Below are 17,790 nucleotides of genomic sequence, written 5' to 3'. Positions count from 1 at the left end.
AAAACATCCCAGTAGGTGTGAGAGTGTGTGTGTGTGAAGGAGTGTGGGGGGAGGGGGGTGAACGTGTGCGTGTGTGTGTGTGTGTGTGTGTGTGTGTGTGTGTGTGTGTGTGTGTTTGTGTGTGTGAAGGAGTGTGGGGGGGGGGGGGGGGGGTGAACGTGTGTACAGTATGTTGACTGCATTAAAATGTAATCAACATGTTTTGTATTGCATATAGACCTATCCTATTGATTTATATTTGATATTTTAGTACATTTTATTGTTTTTTACTTTTTAACTGTCTTTTTACATATCTTTGGTGTAACATTAATTGCCCATTCAGGACTTGAATAAAGTTGAATGTGAATCATATCCTGTTCCAGGAAGCATAATGGGTCACATTTAAAACAACATAGAAAGAAATCACCAATTTCTAGTCAAAGATTTGACCTCTTTGTGAACCTAACACATCAGCTACCACACATATAAAAGCCATAAAGTCCTGGTGTTAAGAAGAAAACAAATTTTTGAGACAGAGTGAAGTCATGATGAGGAAGTAACGCCTCACAAACCACAAAGATCCTCATATTTCACCTCTTGCCTCTTTACACTCTCAGTCATTTCTGATTGTCTGCAAGAGAGATAGAGAGGAGCAATGATCACTGCTAGAGAGAAACAAACATCTTTATTTGTAACGCTGATGCTTCACTTAACAGGTAAGAATATTAAAAATCTAAATAACAAAAATGATGTAAAGCTACCTCAAACTAAATATGTTTTGTTAAATAGTACAGTTATTTGTTGTGACTTGGCAGAAACTGATTTTTTAAGTACAGATGTTTAAAATGATCCTCACACTAACAGGAAGCAGAAGAGTGATTTTTTTCTGTCTCTGTCTCTCAGCTACAGCAGCTGAACAAGATCTGTTCTCGACAGTCAGAGTTGGTGATGAAGTCACTTTGCCTTGTGGAAATGTGACCTGCACTAAGAATCAATGTGACAGCATCACCTGGATGTTCAGTGGTAAAGGAACAATAACACTGTTTGAAAAAGGACAGATTCATGAAGCTGCAGCAGCTAAATCAGACAGACTGAGCGTTACATCAGACTGTTCTCTGGTTATAAAGAACGTCTCAGTGGAGGATGTTGGTCTTTACACTTACAGACGGTATGTAAACGGACAGCAAGAGTCAGACGTCTACATTTATCTGTCTGTTATTCACAGTAAGTATTAACATTATCATGTTTACTTCAACAGTCTAAAACATAACCACAAAAATGATGAAAGTATTTTTTTTCTTTTCCTACTTTTGTCTGATGTCCATCTTCATCAGTGGTTCAACAGAAGCAGAAAGATCAAATCATCCTAACCTGCTCTGTGATGGATTATAACGACTGCAGACACACAGTGAAGTGGCTGAATGAAGGTAGAGAGGAAATGTCGTCAGACATGGAGGAATCGGATCAGTCCTGCTCTGCTACTGTAACGATTCCAGCATCTGACAGAAACTGGAAGGTAAACTCTGAAAACTTAAAATGTAAAGTTACACATAAATACACTGACAACATGCAGCTGGTTCCCTACTGGATTCAGTCGTCTGGGAAAACAGGTGAGAACTCAATCTGAAAATAAAAAATGAAGGATTTGGATTGAAGTAAACAGTTCTGAGTTATAGTTCATCTAATAGTGAAAGATAGGACATTTATTTTCTTTTTTTTCTTCAGATAAAGAGTCAGCAGCTAAAATGACATCACCGACAAAAACAACGACCACAACAGAAGACTCAAACAAATGGAGGACGAGGGAAATTAATTCATCTGTAAATGTCAATTTATCAAAACCTCCAGGTAGAAACTGAATGTTTTATCCTTTATGTTAATCAGTGATTGTAACTATAATAATTCTTCTACCAGGATGGGTTTGGTCGCTCGTTATCTGTCCTGTGTGTTTGGCAGCGATGATAGTAACTGTTCTGGTGATCATCAGATGGACGAAAACTAAAGGTGAAAACTTATTTTCTTAATTGCAAATTCATCTTGATGGTGTAAATGTTTGATTGAAAAGAAAAAACTAACTGAATAATCATGTCAAGAGAGTTATTTAATATAAACCGTTCGACACAGGTTATTATTCTGAACATGATGATCCTTAGAAAATAGAGGAAAGAAGTTTTCACAGTGTAAAAACTGAACCTAAATGTTCTGCTTCTTTTCAGGAAAAGAAGAAAGTGAAATGAGTAATTGATTAAATTACTATGTTGTTATTTTTCATCCATTTCTGGTTCGATGTGGTGAAAAAAAGGAAAATGTGTCACACAGCCTGATCTCTTTTTGTCATTTTTCAAGATGAGAAAGACTAGAGAACATGCCAATCAAGTAATGCTGATCATTATTGATCCTTACAGGTAAAAAAACAACCTAAACAATGATTCTACTAAATGTAGCTTCATCTACATACAGAATAATATTTACAAATTGTTTTAAAAGTACTGATGTGATAGACGAGGCTCCATTCACAGTGAACCAAATAATCTACAATGTTTACAGTTAAAGAGTGATACCTTTCTCATTTAAATTGTATTGAAGTTTTTAACAGTCAAGTAGGAAAAGAACCCAGATACAAGTAGGAGGCAGGTGAAACTAGAAACATTTTAACTTAAGGAAACTGAGAAAAACAAACTTTCAGCAGGACAGCTGATCACTGAACAAGAAGTTGGGGTCTTCCCTCAACAGCTGTGAGGAAAGACAAGTAACTGAGGTAAATGTGCAAAATAAGTTTATGTGAGACAGGATTTGTTACAATTTTGATTTATTTTAATCATATTTGTCTGTATTTTTGCTGTATTTTCTGAGATTCCTGGCTTAACACAGACTTCGGCATCAGTCCACTCATGTGTAACTGGATGCTCGACTTCCTGACCAGTCGACCTCAACATGTCCGGCTGGACAACCACTTCTCATCCACCATCATCATAAACACCGGAGTGCCACAAGGCTGTGTGATGAGTCCCTTCCTCTACTCCCTCTTCACCTACGACTGCAGACCTGTCCACGGCTCTAACGCCATCATCAAGTTTGCAGACGACACCACGGTGATCGGCCTCACCAGAGATAATGACGAGGCCACTTACAGGGAGGAGGTAGACCGTCTGAGTGGTGCGACAAAAACAACCTGCAGCTGAACACCGAGAAGACCAAGGAGCTTATCGTGGACTTCAGGAGGAACGCTGACCCACATCCACCCATCCACATTAAGGGGACAGTGGTGGAGCGTGTGGACACCTTTAAGTTCCTGGGAGTCCACATCTCCGAGGACCTGACTTGGACGACCAGCTGCTCCAAACTCATTAAGAAGGCGCATCAGCGCCTCTTCTTCATGAGGACCCTGAGGAAGAACCACCTGTCCTCAGAGATCCTCACGAACTTCTACCGCTGCACCATTGAGAGCATCCTCACCAACTGTATTACAGCTTGGTACGGGAACTGCACATGGACACATGGACTATCTTCACACACACACACATCATGGACTGTTTTCTTCACACACACACATACAACCTGTAAATTTTATCTGCCATTATTTATCTTGTATTATATTATATACATATATAATCCATTCCCGAACATTCTTGTATAATCTGTATATACTGTATAATCTGTGCATATAGCTCCCATATTTATATTTATACACAATATCTATATCTCTTTGCTATAACCCCTTATAGTCCACACATACATAGTCTTGTACATCTGTAAATAAATATTTATATCTCGTAGAGCACTTCTGGATAGATGCAAACTGCATCTCGTTTGTACTTGTGACAGTGAAATGACAATAAAGTTGAATTCTATTCTATTCTTGACGGAAAGCACTGTGAATCCAGATGGCCTCTACTGTAATCTTAGTAAATAAGTGATATCAGATGTTGTTTAATAAGTCAAATAAATTATTTTATGCTGAGAAAAGAGGCATGAAAACCCCTTTAACCCAGATAAATCTAAATGGAAACAGATTTCTTTCCAGATAATCCATTTGAACCGTCACTGCTCACTAGAGCCCTCTAGTGGACAAAAGCATAAAGACTCATTGTGTATGTTGTGCACTGTTTTATTAATTAAATATAACTAAATAAAATATTCTTAAATAAAATTGAAGGTTTAATCACCATATCTGTAAATGTTTTATTTAAGAGGATATCTTTGAACACTTATGGTTTCACACATTGAGAAGAAAACGGCTGCTGAGTTTCCATAACGTCAGACATGTTGAAGTTTATATCCTAAAATAAAAAGAGTCCACCAGAGCAAACCTGCTGCTGCTAATGTTGAAACACTTAGATCAGCTCTGATAGAGACAAAAATTAACACCTCCAACAACATCCTGTATCTCATGACGTTTAAAGTCAAATTTATCCTGATGTGTGAGGCAGAAAAAACGTTGCAACAGTTTTTGTTCATAGATTTGGCTGCTTAGTGAAACTAACACTTCACTGACCACAGATAAAGTCATATAGTTGTTTATGAGATATATTAGTTTGTATGAGAAAAACCCAAAGCTGGACAGCAAAACTTGCAAATATAACCAAGAGATGACTGCAGTCTTTTTTTATTTTTATATTTTTTGCAGAGATAAAAACAAAAACAAAAAGAACAAAGTTCAGATGTTGGAACAGAGTGAAGTCATGATGAGGAAGTAACGCCTCACAAACCACAAAGATCCTCATATTTCACCTCTTGCCTCTTTAGACTCTCAGTCATTTCTGATTGTCTGCAAGAGAGACAGAGAGGAGCAATGATCACTGCTAGAGAGAAACAAACATCTTTATTTGTAACGCTGATGCTTTACTTAACAGGTAAGAATATTATAAGCAATTTTAAAAATAATTTAAAACAGTTTTATAATTAACTAAAACTAAATATGTTTCCTTATGTGAGACACTCATGTTTATTGAAACTTGGCAGCTGATCTTTGAATGATACACTGTATAATGGATCTAAAATGATTCTCAATAATAGGGAGCAGAAATAAAATATATTTATTTTTCCATTTTCTGATCTTTTTTTACTCCGCAGCTGCTGATGAAACTCAGTACTCAGCAGTCAGAGATGGTGATAAAGTCACTTTGCCTTGTAGAAATGTGATCAACATTAGGAATCAATGTAACAGCATCACCTGGATCTTCACTAAGAACAGAACATCAGCACTGTTTGAAAAAGGACAGATTCATAAAGATGCAGCAGCTAAATCAGACAGACTGAGCGTTACATCAGACTGTTCTGTGGTTATAAAGAAAGTCTCAGTGGAGGATGTTGGTCTTTACAACTGCAGACAGTTTATAAACAGACAACAAAGATCAGACTCTAACAATTTGCTGTCTGTTATTCAAAGTGAGTATTTATATCATGTTTGTCAGAACAAACTGTCCAACCACAAACTAAAACATAACCAGAAAAATCACTAATCTATATTTTTTCTTTTCAGTGGTTGAACAAAAACAGAAAGATCAAATCATCCTAACCTGCTCTGTGATGGATTATAACGACTGCAGACACACAGTGAAGTGGCTGAATGAAGGTAGAGAGGAAATGTTGTCAGACATGGAGGAATCAGATCAGTCCTGCTCTGCTACTGTAACGATTCCAGCATCTGACAGAAACTGGAAGTTAAACTCTGAAAACTTAAAGTGTAAAGTTACAAATAGTTTCAGTAACAAAGTGCAGCTGTTTAACTTCAGGATTCAGTCGTCTGGTGGAAAAACAGGTGAGAATATTTTTATGAACTCAGTTTGAAAACAATAATTTAAAGATTTGAAGTTACATTATAACACTGAATTGTTTCTTTATCTGTTTTTATTGTATCTTGTCAGATAAAAATTCAACATCCAAGACAACGACCACCACACGACCAGCTAGAACTACAACAAGAATGTCAACAACAACAAAGATAACAGCAACAAAATTACCTGCAACTTTATCAACAGTAACAGCAGAACCAAACAAATTGACGTCTATGGCAATAAATTCATCTACAAATGTTGATTTCTCAAAACATCCAGGTAGAAACTGAATCTCTTGACACTCAAACTTCAATATTTCATCAATATTTCATGGTTTATGTGAAACAATAATTCTTCTATCAGGATGGGTTTGGTCGCTCGTTATCCGTCCTGTGTGTTTGGCAGCGATGATAGTAACTGTTCTGGTGATCATCAGATGGACAAAAACTAAAGGTGAAAACTGATTTTCTTCATTGCAAATTCATCTTGATGGTGTAAATAATTGAACAATTGAAATAAAAAACAAAAGTAACAATCATGCTGTTATTTTACATAAACAAATCAACACGGTCATTATTCCTGTACATGATGATTATAAGAAAATGGAGGAATGAAGTTTTCAAAATGTTCTTCCTCTTTTCAGGAAATAAAACAATAGAAGAAGAAAGTAAAGTGAGTAGACGGCTGAATCACTACCTTATTATCTCAATAGAAAAGTCAGGATTTAATTGAAGAATGAAATATATCCTCAAACATATGTTTGAATGGATAAAATGTTAGTTATTGAAATAATGCATTATTATCTAACTAATAATTATAGTTATGTGCTCCATATTTACTGACACCACTGATGAAGACACTTAACTAGCTTCAGCTAATCTCTGAAAATTTTGGAAAAATAACATAAAATCCAGAGAACTTTATTCACATTTCTACTAGAATAATTTACTCATTTAAAGTACTCACTAAATTATCTGATGGTCTAAATTTAAGTGCAGCAAAAACTAATTTCATCCCAAAAGGTTGTAAAGACAAAGTTCAGACAAACACAGCAACAAGCCTAAAGCTACAAAAAGATTTAAACTAAACTAATTGTTGAATGTAATGCCCTGCTGTACAAAAATAGATCATCTTCAGAAGAGACAAGCTAACAAGCTAAGCTGAATTAAATGAAGTGCAGCCTGGGGAGTGTTAGTCCAACTAGAGCATCAGAGAAGTTATTTAGTTGTTTTCTGTGTGCAGACTGAGGATGAGGATGATCTCACACCAAAGAGGCCAAAAACACCCAGAAACAAACCAGAGTGAGTTCATCAGTTTATCGTTTCTTCACCTTATTATGTCACTGCTATCTGCTCCTTTATGCTTTTATCATGTAAAGTACTTTAAAATCTCTTGTTGCTGAAAATGTACCTTGCCTTGCTTAAACAGAACGTAGGATTATTCTTATTAATCATGGAACATATGCTGTTCTAGCTTTATTCAGGGTCTTTTATGCAACACAATGTCTGTTATAGAGCAACATGCAAGAGTTTAGTTTTCATTTGTTTCAGATATTTACCAGCTAAAATATTTACAGTCAATAAAGTTCAAGTTTAAAGCTATTCACTACATAAATTTTTCAATTTGTGAGCTTAGAGTAAATGTGCAAAAGAAATTGATGTGAGACAGGAAGTGCCATAATTTTGACTGATTTTAATCATATTTTCTGTATTTTCTTTGTAATGTTTTAGATCTCTGGCTTCTTCTGCTACCGTCAACCAAGACAGGCTCTACTGTAACATTAGTGAATAAGTGACATTAGATTGTTTAATAAATCAGATGAATTATTTTCAGGTTAAAGAAGAAACATGAAAACAGTTTTAATCCAGATTAATCTGACTGGTAGCAGATTATTTTTAAAGAGAATCAATTTGAATCATCGCTGCTCATGATTTTCTAGTGGAGAAAAGCATAAAACTCATTGTGTATGTGGTACAGTTTTATTAATTAAATATAACCTTTTTTGTAAAATATATTTGAATAAAATTAAAGGTTTATGAACTATTTTTGTATATTATTTATTGGAGATGATGTATGTTCTTCTCTGCTTGACCATTATGGTATGAATATCTCTGACCTTTTGTGGTTTCATGCTTTGAGAACAAAATGGCTGCTGAAATTTTCCATAACGTCACACATGTTAAAGTTTAACAATAATCTACCAGAGTAAAACCTGCTGCTGCTAAAGTTGCAACACTTAGATCAGCTCTGATAGAGACAGAAACTAACACCTCATAAAAACATCCTGTATCTCATGATCATTAATGTCTAAATTTATCCTGATATGTGTGACAAACAAAACGTCACCAGTTTCCCATTAACTCTCTAAATGTTTTCTTCCTAACATTTAGAGCTATATGTTGACATTTTGATCCAATGGAAAACTTTAGTCTAAAACTGTTTAAAAACAAGACTTATTATATATGCAAATGCTAAACTTTCATGTATTTTCTATCTCTGGAGGGATGATCTGATTGGCTCGTTTAAATTTAGAAGGCGGGGTTTTAAAGAGAGATGATTTTTTTCCATGTAGCTGCTGCTTTTTATGATGACTGGAAGTAAATAAACAGATTTTCTTGCTGTTCAGTCAGACTGGTGTCTTTTTCACCTCTCTGCCAAATCGAGCTACAACAGAAACAAGCAACAAACTGATGATCAGAAAATCTTAACTCTGATCTGCAGTAGCTCAGACAATTAAAGAAAATTATGGCTGCATTATGTAAAACTACTCAAAGATATTTTGGAAAAATATCTAAAAAAATAAGTTTTAATTCATAGTTTGTCATTTTCAAGACAAAAGGTTAAAACAAGAGAAAAAGAAAAAAACCCTCAAAGCATCATCTTCTATTCAAAGCTTTGTCTGCTTAGTGAAACTAACACCTCACTTACTACAGATACAAAAGCCAGAAAGTCTCAGAGTTGTTTTTAAACTATATTAATATTAATATGTATGCAAAAAAACATCAAACTAGAAAACTAAACATTTGCACGAATAATTGAGTGTTATGACTGAAGTGTTTTATGTTTTAGGGTGATTTGAAAAGAACAAACAAAGTTCAAACATGGAACAGAGTGAAGTCATGATGAGGAAGTAACGCCTCACAAACCACAAAGATCCTCATATTTCACCTCTTGCCTCTTTAGACTCTCAGTCATTTCTGATTGTCTGCAAGAGAGACAGAGAGGAGCAATGATCACTGCTAGAGAGAAACAAACATCTTTATTTGTAACGCTGATGCTTTACTTAACAGGTAAGAATATTATAAGCAATTTTAAAAATAATTTTAAAACCAGTTTTATAATTAACTAAAACTAAATATGGTTCCTTATGTGAGACACTCATGTTTATTGAGACTTGGCAGCTGATCTTTGAATGATACACTGTATAATGGATCTAAAATGATTCTCAATAATAGGGAGCAGAAATAAAATATATATATTTATTTTTCCATTTTCTGATCTTTTTTTTTACTCCGCAGCAGCTGATGGGCCTCATTACTCAGCAGTCAGAGATGGTGATAAAGTCACTTTGCCTTGTGGAAATGTGATCAACATTAGGAATCACTGTAACAGCATCACCTGGATCTTCACTAAGAACAGCAGAACATCAACACTGTTTGAAAAAGGACAGATTCATAAAGATGCAGCAGCTAAATCAGACAGACTGAGCGTTACATCAGACTGTTCTCTGGTCATAAAGAAAGTCTCAGTGGAGGATGTTGGTCTTTACAACTGCAGACAGTTTATAAACAGACAACAAAGATCAGACTCTAACAATTTGCTGTCTGTTATTCAAAGTGAGTATTTATATCATGTTTGTCAGAACAAACTGTCCAACCACAAACTAAAACATAACCAGAAAAATTACTAATCTATATTTTTTTCTTTTCAGTGGTTGAACAAAAACAGAAAGATCAAATCATCCTAACCTGCTCTGTGACGGATTATAACGACTGCAGACACACAGTGAAGTGGCTGAATGAAGGTAGAGAGGAAATGTTGTCAGACATGGAGGAATCAGATCAGTCCTGCTCTGCTACTGTAACGATTCCAGCATCTGACAGAAACTGGAAGTTAAACTCTGAAAACTTAAAGTGTAAAGTTACAAATAGTTTCAGTAACAAAGTGCAGCTGTTTGACTACAGGATTCAGTCGTCTGGTGGAAAAACAGGTGAGAATATTTTTATGAACTCAGTTTGAAAACAATAATTTAAAGATTTGAAGTTACATTATAACACTGAATTGTTTCTTTATTTGTTTTTATTGTATTTTCTCAGATACAAATTCAATAGCAAAGACAATGACCACCACACGACCAGCTAGAACTACAACAAGAATGTCAACACCAAAAATAACAGCAACAAAATTACCTGCAACTTTATCAACAACAACAGCAGAATCATTAAACAAATTGACGTCTATGGCAATAAATTCATCTACAAATGTCGATTTCTCAAAACATCCAGGTAGAAACTGAATCTCTTGACACTCAAACTTCAATATTTCATCAATATTTCATGGTTTATGTGAAACAATAATTCTTCTATCAGGATGGGTTTGGTCGCTCGTTATCCGTCCTGTGTGTTTGGCAGCGATGATAGTAACTGTTCTGGTGATCATCAGATGGACGAAAACTAAAGGTGAAAACTGATTTTCTTCATTGCAAATTCATCTTGATGGTGTAAATAATTGAACAATTGCAATAAAAAACAAAAGTAACAATCATGCTGTTATTTTACATAAACAAATCAACACAGGTCATTATTCCTGTACATGATGATTATAAGAAAATGGAGGAATGAAGTTTTCAAAATGTTCTTCCTCTTTTCAGGAAATAAAACAATAGAAGAAGAAAGTAAAGTGAGTAGACGGCTGAATCACTACCTTATTATCTCAATAGAAAAGTCAGGATTTAATTGAAGAATGAAATATATCCTCAAACATATGTTTAAATGGATAAAATGTTAGTTATTGAAATAATGCATTATTATCTAACTGATAATTAGTATAGTTATGTGCTCCATATTTACTGTCACCACTGATGAAGACACTTAAATATCTTCAGCTAATCTCTGAAAATTTTGGAAAAATAACATAAAATCCAGAGAACTTTATTCACATTTCTACTAGAATAATTTACTCATTTAAAGTACTCACTAAATTATCTGATGGTCTAAATTTAAGTGCAGCAAAAACTAATTTCATCCCAAAAGGTTGTAAAGACAAAGTTCAGACAAACACAGCAACAAGCCTAAAGCTACAAACAAGATTTAAACTAAACTAATTGTTGAATGTAATGCCCTGCTGTACAAAAATAGATCATCTTCAGAAGAGGCAAGCTGACAAGCTAAGCTGAATTAAATGAAGTGCAGCCTGGGGAGTGTTAGTCCAACTAGAGCATCAGAGAAGTTATTTAGTTGTTTTCTGTGTGCAGACTGAGGATGAGGATGATCTCACACCAAAGAGGCCAAAAACACCCAGAAACAAACCAGAGTGAGTTCATCAGTTTAACGTTTCTTCACCTTATTATGTCACTGCTATCTGCTCCTTTATGCTTTTATCATGTAAAGTACTTTAAAATCTCTTGTTGCTGAAAATGTACCTTGCCTTGCTTAAACAGAACGTAGGATTATTCTTATTAATCATGGAACATATGCTGTTCTAGCTTTATTCAGGGTCTTTTATGCAACACAATGTCTGTTATAGAGCAACATGCAAGAGTTTAGTTTTCATTTATGTTTCAGATATTTACCAGCTAAAATATTTACAGTGAAAAAAGTTCAAGTTTAAAGCTATTCACTACATAAATTTTTCAATTTGCAAACTTACAGTAAATGTGCAAAAGAAATTGATGTGAGAAAAGAAGGGCCATAACTTTGACTGATTTTAATCATATTTTCTGTATTTTCTTTGTAATGTTTTAGATCTCTGGCTTCTTCTGCTACCGTCAACCAAGACAGGCTCTACTGTAACATTAGTGAATAAGTGACATTAGATTGTTTAATAAATCAGATGAATTATTTTCAGGTTAAAGAAGAAACATGAAAACAGTTTTAATCCAGATTAATCTGACTGGTAGCAGATTATTTTTAAAGAGAATCAATTTGAATCATCGCTGCTCATGATTTTCTACTGGAGAAAAGCATAAAACTCATTGTGTATGTGGTACAGTTTTATTAATTAAATATAAACTTTTTTGTAAAATATATTTGAATAAAATTAAAGGTTTATGAACTATCTCTGTAAATTATTTATTGGAGATGTATGTTCTTCTATGCTTGGTATGAATATCTCTGAACTTTTGTGGTTTCACGCTGTGAGAACAAAATGGCTGCTGAAATTTTCCATAACGTCACACATGTTAAAGTTTAACAATAAACCACCAGAGTAAAACCTGCTGCTGCTAAAGTTGCAACACTTAGATCAGCTCTGATGGAGACAGAAACTAACACCTCATAAAAACATCCTGTATCTCATGATCATTAATGTCTAAATTTATCCTGATATGTGTGACAAACAAAACGTCACCAGTTTCCCATTAACTCTCTAAATGTTTTCTTCCTAACATTTAGAGCTATATGTTGACATTTTGATCCAATGGAAAACTTTAGTCTAAAACTGTTTAAAAACAAGACTTATTATATATGCAAATGCTAAACTTTCATGTATTTTCTGTCTCTGGAGGGATGATCTGATTGGCTCGTTTAAATTGAGAAGGCGGGGTTTTAAAGAGAGATGATTTTTTTTTTCCATGTAGCTGCTGCTTTTTATGATGACTGGAAGTAAATAAACAGATTTTCTTGCTGTTCAGTCAGACTGGTGTCTTTTTCACCTCTCTGCCAAATCGAGCTACAACAGAAACAAGCAACAAACTGATGATCAGAAAATCTTAACTCTGATCTGCAGTAGCTCAGACAATTAAAGAAAATTATGGCTGCATTTTGTAAAACTACTCACAGATATTTTGGAAAAATATCTAAAAAAAATAAGTTTTAATTCATAGTTTGTCATTTTCAAGACAAAAGGTTAAAACAAGAGAAAAAGAAAAACCCCCTCAAAACATCATCTTCTATTCAAAGCTTTGTCTGCTTAGTGAAACTAACACCTCACTTACTACAGATACAAAAGCAAGAAAGTCTCAGAGTTGTTTTTAAAATATATTAATATTAATATGTATGCAAAAAAACATAAAACTAGAAAACTAAATATTTGCATGAATAATTGAGTTTTATGACTGAAGTGTTTTATGTTTTAGGGTGATTTGAAAAGTTCAGATGTTGGAACAGAGTGAAGTCATGATGAGGAAGTAACGCCTCACAAACCACAAAGATCCTCATATTTCACCTCTTGCCTCTTTAGACTCTCAGTCATTTCTGATTGTCTGCAAGAGAGACAGAGAGGAGCAATGATCACTGCTAGAGAGAAACAAACATCTTTCTTTGTAACGCTGATGCTTCACTTAACAGGTAAGAATATTATAAGCAATTTCTTAAATAATTTAAAACAGTTTTATAATTAACTAAAACTAAATATGTTTCCTTATGTGAGACACTCATGTTTATTGAAACTTGGCAGCTGATCTTTGAATGATACACTGTATAATGGATCTAAAATGATTCTCAATAATAGGGAGCAGAAATAAAATAAATATATTTTTCCATTTTCTGATCTTTTTTTACTCAGCAGCAGCTGTTGAAACTCAGTACTCAGCAGTCAGAGTTGGTGATAAAGTCACTTTGCCTTGTAGAAATGTGATCAACATTAGGAATCACTGTAACAGCATCACCTGGATCTTCACTAAGAACAGCAGAACATCAACACTGTTTGAAAAAGGACAGATTCATAAAGATGCAGCAGCTAAATCAGACAGACTGAGCGTTACATCAGACTGTTCTCTGGTCATAAAGAAAGTCTCAGTGGAGGATGTTGGTCTTTACAACTGCAGACAGTTTATAAACGGACAACAAAGATCAGACTCTGACAATATTCTGTCTGTTATTCAAAGTGAGTATTTATATCATGTTTGTCAGAACAAACTGTCCAACCACAAACTAAAACATAACCAGAAAAATCACTAATCTATATTTTTTCTTTTCAGTGGTTGAACAAAAACAGAAAGATCAAATCATCCTAACCTGCTCTGTGATGGATTATAACGACTGCAGACACACAGTGAAGTGGCTGAATGAAGGTAGAGAGGAAATGTTGTCAGACATGGAGGAATCAGATCAGTCCTGCTCTGCTACTGTAACGATTCCAGCATCTGACAGAAACTGGAAGTTAAACTCTGAAAACTTAAAGTGTAAAGTTACAAATAGTTTCAGTAACAAAGTGCAGCTGTTTAACTTCAGGATTCAGTCGTCTGGTGGAAAAACAGGTGAGAATATTTTTATGAACTCAGTTTGAAAACAATAATTTAAAGATTTGAAGTTACATTATAACACTGAATTGTTTCTTTATCTGTTTTTATTATATCTTGTCAAATAAAAATTCAACAGCAAAGACAACGACCACCACACGACCAGCTAGAACTACAACAACAAGAATGTCAACAACAACAAAGATAACAGCAACAAAATTACCTGCAACTTTATCAACAGTAACAGCAGAACCAAACAAATTGACGTCTATGGCAATAAATTCATCTACAAATGTCAACAATTTCTCCAAAACTCCAGGTAGAAACTGAATCTTTTGAGTCATAAAGTTTAGTCTAATCTTACTTCCAGTTTTTTTTAGTCTTTTTATCAAACAATGATGGTGGATAAACTATTTTTTTCAGGTTGGTCTATGTTTTATATAATTGGTCCAGCAGTTACCATAGTAACTGTTCTGGTGATCATTGGATGGAAGAAAACCAGAGGTGAGGAAAACATTTTTGGTGCTTCGGTAAACTTTACATTTAAAATTTGTATCCAACAGAAATTGAATGAGTATGTTATTATTGTTATTTTTAAAAATAATCTTACACACATCACATTCAGTCTGTCCTCTACATGCTGACCATTAGAAAACAGACAGGAAATATGTTTTAGAGCAACAACTGAACCAAGTTACTGTTTTATTTTATTTTTTCAGAAAATAAAACAAAAAAGGAAAAAGAAAGAGAAGTAAGTAAATCATTGAATCTTTGTATTGTTATTTCAATATAAAAGAGTCATTTTAGTTATTTATTAACTTTAAACTGTTTTTGAAAAGATCATCTTGTTTGTATTGGTCAAAATTGTGTATTTTGAAGGAAAGAATTTTTAAAATATGAACTAATAGAATTGCAGTGGCCTCCACACTTACTGGCATTAATTATATTAAATAATATAAAAGCCTTTTAAAAAATTACGCACTTTTCAGTAGCAAAATCTATTTTTTAATCCAAGCTGTTTTGTGAATACATGAATTAGTAAATTAATTTACTGTCATTGCTTAATTGTACAACAAAATTAAAAGTGGTCTCAGCTGATATATGTATTCAGTGAGTAAAAAATATCTACAAATAGAAGCAACTTGCTGCTTATGCTAGCAGGTTGTTAAAAGCTAGAAGAATAGTGAGGTAACATGAATCTACAGGTTTGATTTTTCCTTCAGGATTTTAAATCCAGAAGAAACTCACTCTGAATGTCCAACTGTAAAAACCTAAAAAGCTGGTGATTTTGAGAAAATTATTTAGTTAAACCAAAATAAATGAATCCAATGTGTTGCTAATCTAAATACAATACAGCGTGTTATTTATTTTGTTTCATTCTGTGTACAGACGGATCCTGAGGACGACATCCACTACGCCAAAATCAGTCAGACCAAAAAAACCAAGAAAAAGCCAAGAGTAAGTTGTTTTCCTAAAAGCTTCCCTTAAGACTCAAGATGTGTTATAGAGTAATGTGCAATAGATTATGAAGAAACATGTGCTACTGATAATTACTAAAATATGCAGCATGTTGGTTTATGAAATAGTAAATGTACAAAGAATAATTAAACTTGTGATATTGATTTTTTCTAAACATGTATCTTTATTTTTGTGTTATTTTTTTCCAGGTCCCGGACACTGTGACATACAGCACAGTGAATACTTCTTCTTCTGCTCAGGCTACCGTCGATCTTGACCATCTCTACTCTACACTCAGTAAATAAGTGAGATTAGATGTTGTTTAATAAACCTTTATTTCCAACAACTTTAATCTACATAAAACTGAAACAGAATGTTTTCGAGATCAATGAGCGCTGAGGCCCTCTAGTGGAGAGAAGCAGGAAATGTAAACTCTGTAGAATTCACTTTTTTGTAAAATACCAGAAACATTGAAGGCTTGTGCATAATATCTGCTAATGGTTTGTTAGACATGATCTCCAAGGTCTATGTTCTTCTGTGCTTAAAAGTTCATAATGTTTGACTATTATGGTATAAATATCTGTGAACTTTTGTGGTTTCACACTTTGAGAGGAAAACAGATGCTGAATTTTTCCATAACGTCAGACATGTTGAAGTTTATGTCTTAAAAAAGAATCCACCAGACTAAAACCTTCTGCTGCTAATGTTGCAACACTTAGATCAGCTCAAAAGTAGACAGAAACTAACACCTCACCAACAATAGACACACCTACTCTACATCCTGTTGGTCATCTCTAGTGTCAAATTTATTCTTATACACATCAAAACTTTCCAGTTGTGCATCATCAGACAGGAAGATCTCTTTCTGCTACAAAAGCCTAACACCTTTTCTTTCTCATGTTTTCCCCATTCTTTTCTACATTTTTAAATGTTTTGTTCCAGATTTTGTGTCCTACATTTTGATACTAAGATAGCCTAGACATATGGTATGCAGCTTTTTGCTAAATGGAGAAAGAACAGATGATGGTAAGATTATTTAGAAAAGGCTCTTAAACCCAGAGTCAGTCACAGTAAATGATCACTAACACTGATCCTGGTTCTGATGGAGATTCCTTCCTGTTAACTCAGAGTCATTCCTTCCCTCTGGCGCCTCATGCTTGATCAGGAGGAGGGATTGCTGCAAAATGAATGCTGACCTGCCTTTTATTATTTAACCAATCAGCTTTATTGAGTGAATGTTACTGCTTTGTATTATAACCAGGACTGAACTGGAACGTATGTAATTGTAACAGTTATTTGATTATATGTTTCTGAAAATAAATTGGGGATTTCCTTATTGTGTAAAATGCCTTGAAGATATTTGCTGGAAATGATCACTGCTGCATAAAAAGCAAATAGATAATATTTATAATGTTTCTCATGAACTGATAGTGATAATGTAAATTATCTTTGATGAACATTCCTGAATAATTTTTCAAATGTTGATTAATCAAACTTTTTTGTCCTCTTTATGATTTTATGCTTAACAGTTAATTAACAATTAGACAGAAGCTGAATGTTTGTGTTCAGATTCCACTGATATGAATAGGATTTCTGCACAGAAAACATCTGAGTGAGAAAAAAAATCTTTCCTTTGGTGAAAAATGTGCAGTTAGTTACAAATCTGTACTGGGATTTAAAATAAAATATTGTTTTCATACTATGTGAAAAAAAAATACAAAAAGCTTCTTGATTCAGTTAAATATTTGTCTTAAAATGAAAAAGCAGCAGATCAAAATTGTTGCACCCTATTCAGTGCCCACTATTTACCATAAGAGGGCGCTAGAGATCCTTCATCATGTTTCTGCCGCATTTCTACATTTATCCTACTTAGAAAACAAAATACAAGTTTACCACTGCCGATATCTGATAATGAATCACATCCCTGCAAATAGTATATAATGCATAAATATTTATGTTTAAACATACACACATATGATGAAAGCAGATAACAGACTTCCAAAATACCCCAAAGTTATACTATCTTATTTTCTTTAAAAATAATTAAACAATTCTGGTATTTCTGTTGAATTGCATCACATTTTTATACTTTTACAATTCGGATCATTAGTAAATCAGAGTAAAGGATTCTTTAGCAACTAGCAGGAAAAAAGTAAAAGAGACGACACTAGAGGAGTT

At 33.9% G+C, this 17,790-nt stretch overlaps 1 protein-coding gene across 1 annotated transcript; it reads left to right on the top strand.

Annotated features, from left to right (window-relative positions):
* Positions 1-614: 614 nt before the first annotated feature.
* LOC111611339 lies at positions 615-17,006 on the top strand. Its single transcript, XM_023347318.1, has 23 exons — positions 615-695; positions 883-1,203; positions 1,314-1,495; positions 5,644-5,740; positions 5,847-6,035; positions 6,120-6,209; positions 6,400-6,428; positions 6,999-7,057; positions 8,940-9,046; positions 9,275-9,592; positions 9,688-9,966; positions 10,073-10,261; positions 10,346-10,435; positions 10,627-10,655; positions 11,230-11,288; positions 13,155-13,261; positions 13,479-13,799; positions 13,894-14,172; positions 14,294-14,473; positions 14,578-14,658; positions 14,874-14,905; positions 15,544-15,612; positions 15,822-17,006. Exons 1-23 carry the CDS (start codon positions 635-637, stop codon positions 15,915-15,917), a joined length of 3,264 nt encoding a protein of 1,087 aa, XP_023203086.1. The 5' UTR covers positions 615-634; the 3' UTR covers positions 15,918-17,006.
* Positions 17,007-17,790: the final 784 nt, after the last annotated feature.

The sequence above is a fragment of the Xiphophorus maculatus genome, chromosome 15, assembly GCF_002775205.1.
Source record: "Xiphophorus maculatus strain JP 163 A chromosome 15, X_maculatus-5.0-male, whole genome shotgun sequence".
Classification (NCBI taxonomy): Eukaryota; Metazoa; Chordata; class Actinopteri; order Cyprinodontiformes; family Poeciliidae; genus Xiphophorus; species Xiphophorus maculatus.
This window is presented reverse-complemented; position numbering and strand designations above follow the sequence as displayed.